The 13,728-nt window shown below is 51.0% G+C and overlaps 1 protein-coding gene across 3 annotated transcripts in view; it reads right to left on the bottom strand.

Annotated features, from left to right (window-relative positions):
- TNR (tenascin R) overlaps window positions 1–13,728 on the bottom strand; it is a 391,950-nt gene that overhangs the window by 47,310 nt on the left and 330,912 nt on the right. For all 3 annotated transcript variants that reach the window (XM_032838745.1, XM_032838744.1, XM_032838746.1), the window contains 2 exons: window positions 11,424–11,693; window positions 4,765–4,950 (listed from right to left, as the gene is read on the bottom strand). In XM_032838745.1, the coding sequence (XP_032694636.1) occupies window positions 4,765–4,950; window positions 11,424–11,693 (456 nt within the window). The remainder of the gene's footprint in view (window positions 1–4,764; window positions 4,951–11,423; window positions 11,694–13,728) is intronic.

Raw genomic sequence — 13,728 nt, forward strand, 5'->3', positions numbered from 1 at the left:
CTTTCCCTTGGCCGCAGCGCTCCTCAAGTGTGGGCGCCCATTCATGGGGGAGCGCCAGGCAAGAATGTATAGATGGCTGAGGACAAACCCCTTTTGCCTCTTGGCCAAGCACCGCAGCCACAGGCCTTTCAGGGGACAGATAGGGAGGGGTCCCTCAGGCACAGAGCAGGGTTTCTCATTTGCATGGGTCAGAGGCAGGGTTTCTGACCAAATTCCAGTCAAGGGGTGAGGATCTCCTTCTTTCCTCACTGTCCCCCACATCTTCCCCACTCCCCTCTGCCTTCCACTTGGAGTTTTCTACAGGGTTTATTGTTTTCCATTGTCACTCGGAAAGCAGTGGTGGTGCCTGTCTCTGGTAAGTGCTGCTCGTTCTAACCTCGAGGTACCTCGATGCACCCGTAAAATAGCTAACACTCAGCATCCCTCTGGGACTCCGGGTCTGGCACACAGGCCAAGCACACACCATCCCAGAGGAGAGGCTGAGCCTCAAAAAGTGATCATTAAGGACACAGAAGCCACTAGAACAGAGGGGGAAAAAAAATCATTGCAGACACGGAGTCTGTTGTTCAGAAAAAAATTCATACTCCCGAGGGAATTTGCTGGGAATTTGTGCCTGAGCCTGGCCTCTGTGCTGCTGAGGAGGAGGGACTGGGGCGCGGGGAGGCTTTGCTGGGGGGCCGTGTGCTGCAAGCCCTCTGCCTGACTCTGAGGCGCGGACAGTCAGCTAGGGCCGGTGGCCCACAGCAGAGGGTAAAGGGCGACTGAGAAGATGGGGGCTACTGCAGGGAGTATCAGTACAGACGCCACTGGATGGCAGGGCTTCAAGTCGGCCGAGAGAGGATCGGGGAGTGTGAGCTTGTCCCCGGCAGAGGCCAGGCTGCCGCACCACTCTGAGCTTTGTGGGGATTTGAAACTGGAGAGGGTCTCCTGGCTGTTGGATGTTCTCTAGGAACCGGTCTCCATGCAGCGTTGGTGTGTGTAGATATGCTTGACTTCTTCTCTTCCTCCCAACAACCCAGAGGAAAGACGCAATGTCCTTGTGGCCAGGCAAGGGGAGCATGGGGCATTGAAGAAATTTGCCCCAAGGGGACATCTCTGAAGGTGGTCTCAAACCTGAGTGGGCAACTTGTGGGCAACTTCAGAAACCACGCTCTCAGAATGAGCACTTCTCACCCACTCAATGGACACCCAAATCCCGTGGGAGTCTTCTAGGACGCAGGCTCTGATTTGCTGGGTCTGGGATTAGCGGGGGAGAGGGTTGTAAACTAGCACCCTAGCACCCTCCCATGCCTTGCTGCTGGTGCCCGCACCCCACTGTGAAGGTCATGTTCTCCGCTCTGTGCCACACCCATTACAAGAAGTCTGAAATTAGCCATTAGCTCACAGACCTCCTCTACCTCCTTCCTCCTCATCATCATCCGATCAGCCACATATCAAGCTTGCTCTGTGAGAAGCACTACTTCACACTCATCAAACACGTGACCTCATTAAAGCCTCATCAGCTTCATTGTGACATGACGCGCTAAGGGTTATTATACCCATTTTACAGAAGACAAAACAGAGGCTTAGAAAGGTTAAGTCGTTTGTCCCAAATCACACAGGAAGCGGCTGTGCCCAGACGCAGGGTCCAAAGTCCTGGCTCTTAACAAGTCCCACAGAACAAAGCATTCAAATAAAACTGGGGCAAGACACAAAGGGACTTGATGCTAGGAGTCTCAATTATTATTATTTTTCTTTCTCCTTTTAAAACATTGAGATAAAACTGACATACAACTCTAGTTCCAGGTGTACAACATAATAATTCAACATTAGGCTATGAAATGGTCACCACAATAAGGCTAGTTAACATCCATTGCCACAGAGAGTTCTAATTTTTTTCTTGTGATGAGAATTTTTAAGATCTACTTTCTTAGCAGCTTCCATATATACAGTTGAATATTATTAACTGCGGCCCCACACCGTACCCTACATCCCCATGACTTACTCAATAACTGGAAGTTTGTGCCTCTGACTGCCGTCACCCATTTTTCCCACTTCACCTCCCAACCCCCTACCCCTGCAACCCCCAATTCGTTTTCTGTATTGTGGGTTCCCTAGTTGTTCTTGACAAGGAGATAGGAAAGGTGGGGATGGTGAGAGCGGGAGGTTTCTACCTTCTCTTTCTGGCCAGGGACAGACTGCCACAGGTGAGCCTGAAATGCCCTTCCCGCCCACAGCCCGGGTCTCGCTTTATACATGCAAACAGATGACTTGTTTGGAGCCAGAAAACAAAACAAAACACCACCCAACACAGGCCTCGGATGCTGAAAACCTCTCCTCTTTTGTGTCCAAGCTGGGGAGTGAGGGAAAAGAACACAAATTATCTAGAGCGGGGATCAAACGTCTCCCTCCTTTTGCCCTCCCTCTTTCACGGCTGGTCCTTCTCTTCCCCCAGACACCACAGCAAGAGAGCCAACAACCCTTGTAATTCGCATCTCAGCAAGTAGAGACATCCTTGATTTCCTCACATGCCTATAATTCCTTCCTAAATCACATAAAGCGATTTGCCTTTATAAATCTCCCCAGCAGTGAGTTCCCCAGGATAATTATGTATAATATATATTTATAGTTTTATTTCACAAGCCTGGCCCTAACCCAATAATTGTTCAAGCTAAGCCCACTCCTCAATAATAATTTGTCCATTCTGTATTAAGTCTACACGATTTAGGTCTTGACCGTCCCTTACATTTTAGATATTAACAGGAGCAGCCATGCGATGGGAGGCTTTTGGCAAGTCTCCGAGGGGCTGGGCCCCGTGCTGGCTTTGTGAGCTTGGGCAGGTCTCCAAACTCTCTGAGCCTCGATTTCCTCATCCATAAAATGGGGATGGCAACATCTGTCATGAGATCGTTGTAAAGATTAAAGAAGCCATGATTACGTGAGAGGGGCTGACATAAGGCAGATGATCAATGAATGTAGAATCTTCTTTGCCAGCCATGGGACATAGGAACGAGGATGTGACTGGATTCTTCTCTATATCACTCATGATTTTATGGCATAGCCTCCATCTGAACAACTAGCCATCGTTTTTGTAAACTGCTAATTGCCAGATCAGCCTGGGGCTCTAGGCAGGGATGGGCTGTGCTTAGACTCAGTTCCCTCCTGTATCATTTCTGTTTTTTTCTGTTTGGTTTAATCTTTGCGAATGTCTCCATCTCTCTGTAGAGGCCTTGACGCCAGCTGGTGTGTTCCTGCTGTGTTTAATTCACCCCCATTAACCTGCTTGGTCAGCATATCTTTCCATCTCCTTGCTGGGCTTCTAGGAGTGTGTCTGTCTGGAAAAAGCATTTATTATATTTACTTTAACTGGCCTCATTTTGCAAGGCGGTCTGGGAGGAAAACAGCTTTGCTGATTCTGCCCTTGTTTACTCTATGCACTCTGTGCTATGTATGCCTTGTCTACCAGGATGGCAAATGATTTGCAGGAAGCCAAGACACAAGTTAAACAGCATCTCCGGGAGCACGCTAGTGGTCCCTGTGTGGCTGCTTTGTACGGTCCTTGACCTGGAAACCATGGCCCACATTTTCAGTGAAGTCCAGGGGGCAGGTTTTCCTGGATGGGCATGTCTAAGGGCCCGGGAGGAACACTGGTTGGGGCCCCCAGCCCCATGGAGACAGGGAGTGCTCCCCAGCCACGTGGCATGGTGACCTAGGGCGTTGACTTCTCCTGTGCCATCACCAGCTCGCCCTCTGATTCTAGCAGGGCCACCTGACCCTTCTCTGCCCCTGACCTTGCTCCCCTCCCCCAGCTCTCCACGCTGCAGCTGCACGTTTGGAGTCATTTCACACCTTCCTTAAAAATCTCTCAATGACTCCCCATTGCCCTCAAGACTAACTCAGACTCTCCATGGGGTGCATAAGCATGGGCAGGCTTTCACCCCATTCTGTATTCTATGCCCCATAGTGAATATTTGCACTTTCCTTCACTCATCCACCCATCTATCCACTCATCACTTGTCTAGGACCTAGTGTTAGACACTTCTCTGGACACAGGGGAGACAATGAGCAAAATTAAATATGGTCCCATTCACAGAGCTTTAGATCTAGGGTGGAGACTGACGATGGGGCAATCACACCCACAAGCACACAGTGATAACTCGAATGGTGCTGTGAGGGCAGGGATCACCAGTGAGATGAGGCAGCAGGACAGGATGACCTGACCTCATCTGGGGACCACACAGGCTCCCCACGAAGTGACAAGGGAACCAGGGAAGTAGGCATAACTGGGCGAAGAGGGTGGTGAGAGAGTCTGACAGGTGGCGGCAGCGGCATGTGCCAAGCGGCGTGGCAGCAGGGAAAAGGTGATTCAGGAACCATCGAAGCAGACCTGTGGTCCTGGAGCAGGGGGAGTACTGGGAGGTGCAAGGGGGAGGGGAGACCAGAGGATACGGGCCACACGCGGGTTGGGGGTTATCCCAGGAGCAATGGGAAATCCCGACAATGTGTGTGGAATGGGACAGCATCGTTGACGAGATCACTGAGGGTGTGAAGAGCACTTGGTTGGGTGAGGAGAGAATGCGGAGGCTCTTCACAGTGATTAAGAGGAGACCTGCAGTATTTTCAGACAGATGACAGCAGACAATGGAGAGCAGTAGAAGTGACAGGTACTTGAAAGACTGGAGTGGGGTCTGGCAGTGGCTGGATGGGGGATGGGTGGGCTGGGGAGAGGGTGGTGAGGGTGTGGATTCAGGGGCCAACGTGCCCCTGGAGCCGGGGTGTACTCACCTGTGAGGGTGGCTCTGGTGGTTGGACCGAAGCTCTTGGGGACCAGCAGCTCGTGGTACTGCTCACCCGCCAGGGTGCTATACACAACCTTGTACTCCTGGACCTCTGCTTCGCTGTTGTCCCACTCGAGGTCAATGCTGGTTGCCGAGTGCGAGCCCACCCGCAGGTTCTTGGGGGCATCAATCTCTAAAAAGAGTCAGTCATCACCAAAATCACATGGGATCATGTGAATTTGTCATGTATGTTGAGGTTTAATAAGTTTGGGGATGAGAGCCCCCATCTCCTGACCCTCACGCTCCTATTTTGATTGAACCCCAGGGCTGCCCTTGAACTTTTGTTCCACCAGATTCCATGGGTGGTTTGGAGATTTTTACATGGGAGTTAGAGTTATGCTTGCCCCACTTCCATTCAGGGTATGTTCTAGAATATTTCCTGAATGGACGTGGGGGTATTCTAGAAATTTTAGAATGAGCCAGTTATCATAAGCTTAAAATTAAGTGAGGGAAACCTCAGCAAGAAAAAAAATCAGAGACAGCTTCCAAGTGATTATGATGGAAAATGGTAACATCAAATTTGGCCACCAGGCTAAAAGAAGACAGTTGATTGCAAGATTTTGAAGTATCAGCATCTCCTCCTAGATTTACCTGCATAGACAATGCTGCAAGGTTTGTAGGAAATTAAGTAAACACATAGTGGATGTGATGTAGTGGAAAAGTTGAGCCCCAGCTCTGCCTCTCATTGTCATGGGACCATGGTCAAGTCTTTGGTCAAGTGAGGTGTCACTGGGCCTTGATGGCCGCATCTGTAAAATGGCCTACTAATACCAACATTTCAGGTTATCATACAGATAGGACAATGCATGTGAAGATTGCGGTGTGATGCCTGGTGCATAAACAGGGGCCTAGTCCTGGGAGGACTCCTTGTTGCCTCTGAAGCCCATCCTGAGTTCCAACAACATGGCCCCCCAATGTTTGCTCTCTGGAGCTCTAGATTCCCGTGCGAAGGAGAGACCACCAGCACACGGTCTCTCCCACAATCCTGGGGGCAGGGGGCTGATTCTCTCTCCCCAGACTGGTCATCTCCTCAGGGTTCTTTGGGCAGAAACAACACAAACAACGTGTAGGGGAAGAAGGGGCGGCCATGAAAAACTGCTACTTAAAGTGTTCTCAGTAAGTCTGGTCTTTGAGACTTGAATTTAACTTTGGAGTGGACAGACTTCTAATTTGCAAATGGCAGGCAAGTATGCACCCACTGTTCTTGGGGAAGAGGGGAAGGCTGTGAATCAATCTGAGGGCAGCTGCTTCAGAGTGAGAAGTGTTCTGTTTAGTGATGTAAATTAGGTGAATCTTTTAGCAGATTTATGTCTCTGCAGCTTGTTTTTCTGACAAATGTTTCCTTACTCAATGTAGATTTAACGTGCTGGATTCTGTACATTCTTGACATGCTGTGGATGGAGAGAAGAGTCAGATGGAGACAGGAGCTTGGATACAGGGGCATGTGGGAAGAATGCGTATGCACGGGCCGTATGCCACTCATCTCACGCAGGGGCAGAGATAAGGTATGGGGTGCGAGGTTCGGGGTGTGGGGTGTGTGGCCTGAATGGAATTGGAGTAAAAAGAGGTTAGGGTTAGGGTTAGGGTTAGGGTTTGGTTGAGTCCTGTACCTACCTACTGGTCTTCCTAACTAAAGATTCCAGACCTCGGAGACTATGGTTTTTTGTTTTCTAGAGTTTTTTGGCCTTGGCAACTATGCACTGTGGATAGGGGGCAGTGTTGTCTCTGAAGGGACCGGGCACTTTCCAGTGATTTCCAGTGATGCCAGAAGAGGTCAATGCTGGGAATGAGGGCTTGGGAATGTTAGAGTAGGTAGTTAAGCTCTTACAGGATCCCTGGAGGCCAGCAAAGGGGGAAGTCCTGGCCCACGATGAGAAAGTCAGAGGCCTGACCTGACCTGGCAGCACTCCTGAACAAAACCACAAGAAACTGGATCGAACCAGACAGGCCAAGATGGCTGACAAAGTAGGCGAAAATTCACATTATTCCTTCATTAGACTACATTACAATACTAAAATCTCCTCCAGAAGGGTGCCCTGACAGGAAACCACCTTACTTCTAAGAAATCCCTGCCCGCAGTAATGAATATTCCACTCCCTTGTTAACAACTGTCAATAAAACATGGAGACCCAAACCCCAGTGGAGCACCTCTCCCTTGAGCTTGCCAGCTCTCATGTCACTAGAGTGTATTTTCACTTTAATCAACTTTCCTGTTTCTACTGCTCATCGCTGTGTTGTGTCTGTCCTTGGATTCTTTCTCATGGTGACACCAAGAGCTTCCAGTGACAATTTTTGGGCAGGCTGGGTCATGGCCTCAGGACCTGGGGTCTCCCCAGTCCACCTGGCAACAGTGGGGAGGTCTTAGGAATGGGGTGGAGTGAAATTGTTTGCTCCCCTGGTCTTTTTTTTTTTTTTTTTAAAGATTTATTTTAGAGAGAGAGAGCATGAGTGGGGGGGCAGAGGGAGAGGGAGAAATAACCCTCAAGCAGATTCCACTCGATCCCAGGGCCCTGAGATCATGACCTGAGCTGAAATTCGGAGTCTGATGCTTCACCAACTAAGCAGGCCCCTCCTCTGGGTCTTGAGGCCTGACCTGTAGGAGGGCTGGTTCAAGGGCAGCCCTCCCCGTAGGTAGGAGCTGGTCTGGTCTCTGCAACATGTCACTAAGCCAGGGGAAGGCAAAGACTGATGTCCAGGAGGGCGCCCGTAGAGAGGCTCGGGGCTGTGGACTCTGGTAATAGCCACATCTAGTCTTTAAAACATAGTTTAGACCAAGCATTTCTCCTGCTTAAAGATTGCCTGTTGCATCCTATTACAAACTCCTGCTTGTCCCCTGCATGGCCCTCTGCTTCTCAGACATTGTCTCATAAGACTTCTACCCTCATTCACTGTGCTTCAGTTGTACTCCCTTTTTTCCCCACTCATGAAACACATCAAACTTACTCCCACCCCAGGGCCTTTGCTCGGGCTGAGGCTTTTGCTTGGCATGCTCTTCCCTGGAACCTCACGTGGCTTAGGTCACTTAGGTGTTGGTTAAAACTGCATTTCCTCAGTGAGGTGTTTCTGAATGACTCAGTCCCACATGGCCCTTCTTTACAGCATCCCTTTCGCTTCTGGGCACAGCACTCAGGGTGGAAGGATCATGTATGTTTCTTTGCTTCTTCTTCTACTGGAATGTAACTCACAGGAATGGGGCTCTCATCTATCTTGTTTATGCTGGACCCTCCATGCCTAGAACAGTGGTTGGCCCCTGCTAGGTGTTCAATAGACACATGCAAAGCGCCTGGTTGAAAATTATCAGGTTTTGGTCTTGTCTGCCACCTCAAAGCCTATTTAGAGAAGTCTTGTTCGATATTTCGGCTGGCAGGGGGCATCTGAGGATGCTCCGGGCGAGGTGGCTGAGGGCAGCTGGTCTTGGCTGGGGTAGCACATGCCAGCCAGGCTGCATGTGTGAGGGAATCCGCCAGTGGGATCGCTGCTGAGCAGGCGGGGGCTTCGACCGTTGGGATGTGGGCCTTTGTCTCAGTTTCGCGGCTTGCCATAGACTGGGCAGCTTGGCCGACAGAAATGTGCTGTCTGTACAGACTAGAAGTTTGAGATCAAGGGCAGGGTGGCCTCCTTCTGAGGGCTGTAGGGGAGAATCTGTTCTAGGCCTCTCTCTGGTGGTTCACTGGCCATCTTAGCCATTCCTTGGCTGACAGAAGAATCACCCCAATCTCTACTTTTTATCTTCACATGGCGTTCTCGCTGTGTACTGGCCTCTGTGTGCAAATTTCATCTTGTTCTAAGGACACACAGTCAGACTGAATTAGGGCCCACCCTAATGACCTCCTTTAATTTGGTCATCGGCAGAGACCTTATTTCCAAATAAGGTCATATCTACAGGGACTGAGGTTTAAGACTCCAATATCCTTTCAGGGGACACAATTCAAACCATAACAGCATTCTGGGGCATTCAGGTTAGAGCAGCAGCCTCTGCTCAGCCAAATGCTCTGGAGGTTGAGTTTAGTACCCTGAGGGAGGACAGAAGGCCTCCAGTGGAGAAAAAGTGTCCCTGGACTGCCTTCATGAAGGTTCCTGAAGCCAGAACCCCCGAAGGCAGGGAGGTTCTCGAGATTGGCCTCCTGGGTTGCTTGGGCTGGCGGCGTCTCTCTCACCACTGTGCTCCCATCACCGTGCTTTCCTTTTTGGGAGCAGTTCCAGGACCCAGGCAAATATCCCGCACACCACACAGGAAACAAATCTCTGCTTTAATTGCCAGGGCAATTAGTGCGCTCCTAGTGCCGAAGACATCACCTGGAAAAGCACTTTAGCTAATTTGAATTTAAGCGGAGTTCTGAAATGACTGAGGGTCCTACTGTGAGGGTCTGCCCCCCACCCCCGCCCCTCCAGCTCCTCCTTCGGCTGGCAGCCCTGCCCTCCCCTGCCCCGCCCCCCCCCCAGAGCTCCTCTGCAAAGCTGCTGGCATCTCCCTGCCCTCGCTGAGCGGAGGGGAGCAGGTTGGAGGTGCAGGCCAGGAGGCCACCTCGGAACAACTGCCAGTCTTCCAGGCGACCGGAAAGAGAATCACGCAGCAGTGAGCGGAAACTCAGGGGGAGCTCCGAGGAGGCAGAATGTAATTGTCTTGATTGGAATTTTCCTGGGCCCCCAGCCAATGCCGCTTCCATCTTGTCGACCCTAACATCAAGAATTTGCCTTTCGTCGTGCTGCTCCAGAACGCCCTTCTCCTTTTCTGCCTCTTCAAACTCCTTATCTGGGCAAAGCACAAAGAAACCTCTTTTCAAACAGAAACTGTCTTGAAATTCAGAACAGAATGCGGGCCCCCAGGAGATCCCACAACTGGCCTGAGCAGGGCGGTGTTGTGGTGTGTGGGGGGTGGTGGGGAATGGGCTGACCTTGAACTCACCACCAACGGACACTGTACCAGGTCGTGCTCAGCCCTGAACAATAGGGATTAAGTGGAGGAGAAGGAAAGAGAAAGGGGAAGAATTTAGTTCCTTTTTTTTTTTTTTTCTTTTTTGGATGCATATTCAGTCACGGGTGACCCCAAGATGTGTTGGGTGCACAGTCTGACCCGTGATCCCCTGGCCGGGGTGGAGTCTGGCCCAGGGGCTGGGAGAGAACTTCTCTCTCCAAATCGAACCTGGCAGTCAGTGTCCAAGCTTGCTGCCTTTTAGCAGGGACGCTTTCCCCACTCTCGATGTGTCTTTCTGTGCAGAGGGAGCCCTGTTATAAGACCCTGCGCTCTTCCTTACCCTGGGGAAGGTGGACTTCGCTCAGTGGTGAGTTTTGCAGCAGGACCTTGGCACTTAGGTCTACTCTACTGCTCACCTGTCTCATGGGAGCCAGCTCTCCCCAGGCATCCGGCTTCTGCGAGTTCCTCCGTGGTGTAAATCCCAACACGAGTCTCCCCCCGACTTCTGCCGCATGGTAGGCCTGGTCCAGGTCCCCAGGGACCATCACCTTGCAAGCCCATCTGTCTCTAACATTAAGCTACAGGCTCCAATCGAGGGGGTACTTCTGGCTTCCATCTGTCTTATGCTTTGACTGATTTTAAACACAGGTGGAGGATGATGGTGCTGCCGACGTTAGCACCCTGAAGCCCCTTGGCTGATTTATCCCATCCTGTAAGGGCTCTAGGGCCACACTGCAAGTAGGATGCTTGAATTAGCGATTCTCCTACTCTACCACATCAGAAGATGCCGGTTCTCAGATCCTACAGAGGCTAGCAGTTTCCCTTGATCCCTGCACAACTTGGAGTTGGCAGAGACACTCCTTGATGTGTGACCTCTCCAGGGTAGAGAGACCAAGACTGAGAATCCGGGTCAGGGGGAGACTCGCTATCTGATCCCAGCCCCTGCTGACCCAGTGGGAGTGCTGGGAAGCCTGTGTTTGGATGGCGCCTGTCCCATTTGCCCCCTTGCTGGTCAGCTGGATGGGCTCTGAGTGAGTCAGGGAGCAGGTCGCCATGAGGTCCGGCCTTTCCTGACTGTGGGAGAAGCTCTTTCTGCGTCCTGACAGCCCTGGGAAGGGGGGGTGAGTGGTCATCGCAGTGAAGCTGGTGGGTCTCATCCAACCTACCGTGTGTGGGAGCAGGCCTCCCGCGAGCCTTCTTGCCGGTGTTTGCAAAGGGCAGACTAAATGTCAAAGTCTTAGGCTGAAGGCCTGCCGCCAGCCGCACAGTCTGGGCTTCGCACAACTCCTTGGGGCGCCACCATGCTGTGCAGTCATTATGAACTTACAGAATGATTACAAGTGCCCGCAAAGAGCAGGAAAGCACCTCGAGGCAGGGCACATTTCCTGAACTCTGAGAAAATTTCCATTTGGGCTAGCAATATGGACAAACTTTTCATTTCACCGAGGAGACACCCGAGAACCGTGGAGAAGAGCTTTAGGTCACAGATCTGGCTGGTAGCAGAGGTAGGACGGGCACCTAGCTCTCTCGAACATGCGTGTGCTTCTGTGCTGTCCGGCAACTTGGGTCTTTGATAAGGTGGGCGCCCAAGCAACATCACCTTGCCTCCTTGGTACCCCTCTTGATGGGACGTGGCACCCGCTGGCTCAACTCTCTCGACCTCCCCGTGCCCCCCCAACACCCCAGCCTACCTGTTGTGAACTGGGTGGTCGTGGACTGGCTCTCGTTGGTCCCGCGGACGGCGCTGACCCACACCTCATAGCGGGAGCCAGGCCGCAGGGCCTGCACTGAGTACTGGCTCAGGGGAGGCTGGAGCCGGAAAGTGGTCTTCCCGCCTTCCCCGCCCACCAAGCCATACTTCAAGAGAATGAAATCGACTTTGGCTCGAGGTGGGGTCCATTCCACGAAGGCCACAGTGTCCGAGACGTCTCGAACCAGGATCTGTGTGGGCCCATCAATGACTGAATGAAAAGGATCAAGCAGAAAAAAGAGTTTAGAAACGGTTGTTCGAAATCAGCTCTCTCCTCTCCTCCTTAGGTTAGCTTGGTCAGTCAAAGAAAGGTGGGTATTACTATCCCAATTTACAGATGGGGAAAATGAGACACAGTAAGACGAAATCGCTTTCCTGAGGACACACGGTTTGGCAACAGGGGTAGCGACACCGGAAGTCGGTTCCCCTGACTTGCTCTCACCAGGCTCTGCTGTTCCAGCTCTGACGCTCCCCCATTTGGGCAGGGGAAGGGCACCCACTGGCTTGTGAGCCCTGTTTCTGTCTGGAAGTAATGGGCCAGAGAACTGAGAGATGTGCTTGTGCTGTGTGTGCTCTACCTTTCTCTCACCTTCTCTGAGCCCTGACCAAAGATCTCCAAGATTATCAGCCCCATGTAAACACCCGAGACTTCCAACTCAGTAGCCAAAGAGGGTGTCATGAATGTCCAAAAGATGTCCCTGCTCAGCCACATCTACAGCTCCATCAGTCCAGTTGCTAAGACAATACCACAACCCAACAGACATTTGCATTGTGGACGGTAAACATTCCTTCTGGGACAAAAAAAAAAAAAAAAGGCCTTTACTTTAGGAAGACCATCTTGTGGGCTATTTTTTTCCCACTTGCTCTTGCATATTCCTGAGCTACAAGGGTACTGTGTTCCCTCCTGAGCCCTGGCCTCTGGCACTGAGTGGCTGAGGGGAACGTCATTATGGTGTGGCATGACCTAGAAAAGCTGCTTGGCATCCCAGGTGACCCACCACCCATGGTTCCAGCACCCACTTGGGGTCCTGGTCTTAGTGGTGAGATCAAGGTAGGGGAGAGAATGTCAAATGGAAATAGAAAAAGAAAGAACTTCGTGAGGAAAATAGAAAATGCTGTCCTCAACTCCTCATGGCAGGTCTGCACGGCCAATGTGTCCTTTTTGAATTACTCATTACCTTCTAAAAGAGTGGGCCCAGCTTCCCTGTCTGCATTTATAATACGACTGTGCCTCTCTGGCTGCAGCTGATTAATATCAATATTAATGTTCTTCAAGGATTTGGGATTGGAACCAGAGGCTCAGTTTCTCTGTTTAGATGGTTTGGGACATGGAGATCCAGGGCTAGTATGACCGTTCTCTACCATAGTCACACATAAATAGAAAACATCTGATCTGAAGAGAGAGAAAACAGGCGGGAAGGGAGGGAAGAAGGGAGAGAGTGATTTTCATCAATACATATTTGGTCTTGGTCCCTTCCTGACACAAAGCTCCTAAAATCCTTGGAATTTCCTAAGCCAAGAGAGATCTAATGTCTTCTGTGATGTTAATGAGGTGAGGCTTGGAGCTGGGTACCAGGGGAGTGAGCTATGTGATTAGAGGGTTGGAGTTTTCAGTCCCACTCCTGACCTCTGGTCACCATCAGTCCTGCCAGTAAGGGAGCCTCTGCAAAAACCCAAAAGGACTGGGTATAGAGAGCTTCCAGGTTGGGGAACCAGAATGCTCCCACCAGGCACCATGCTGGGCTGTTTAGGGCTTTGGCCAATGTGTCTTTTCATCTGGCTGTTGGTTAGTATCCTTCAATATCCTTTGTAGTAAACCAGTAATCTTGTGAGCAAATGGATTTCCTGAGTTCTAGGAGCAGTTCTAACAAATTAATCAAACCTGAGGAGGGGGTGGTGGGAATCTCTGCTGCATAGCCAGTTGGTCAGAAACACAGGTAGTGACCTGGGTGTGCAACTGGCATCTGATGTGGATGGCAGTCTTGTAGGACTGAGCCTTCAGCCTGTGGCATCTGTTTCTGTGTCTGGGTAGATAGTTTCAGAATTGAGTGGAATTGTCGGATACCCAACTGGTGCCCAGAGAATTGCTTTGTGGGGGGACCTCCCTCTTCAACACACACACACACACACACCCACCCACATACACACACACACAGGAATTGGCTGCAGAATTTTTGGAACAAATATACGTGGTGAAAGAGAAGTGACTCTGGGGAGCTTCTAGAAAGACAAAGAGAGTAACCTGA

The sequence above is a fragment of the Lontra canadensis genome, unplaced genomic scaffold (genome assembly GCF_010015895.1).
Source record: "Lontra canadensis isolate GAN:19392208 unplaced genomic scaffold, GSC_riverotter_1.0 scaffold106, whole genome shotgun sequence".
Taxonomy (NCBI): domain Eukaryota; kingdom Metazoa; phylum Chordata; class Mammalia; order Carnivora; family Mustelidae; genus Lontra; species Lontra canadensis.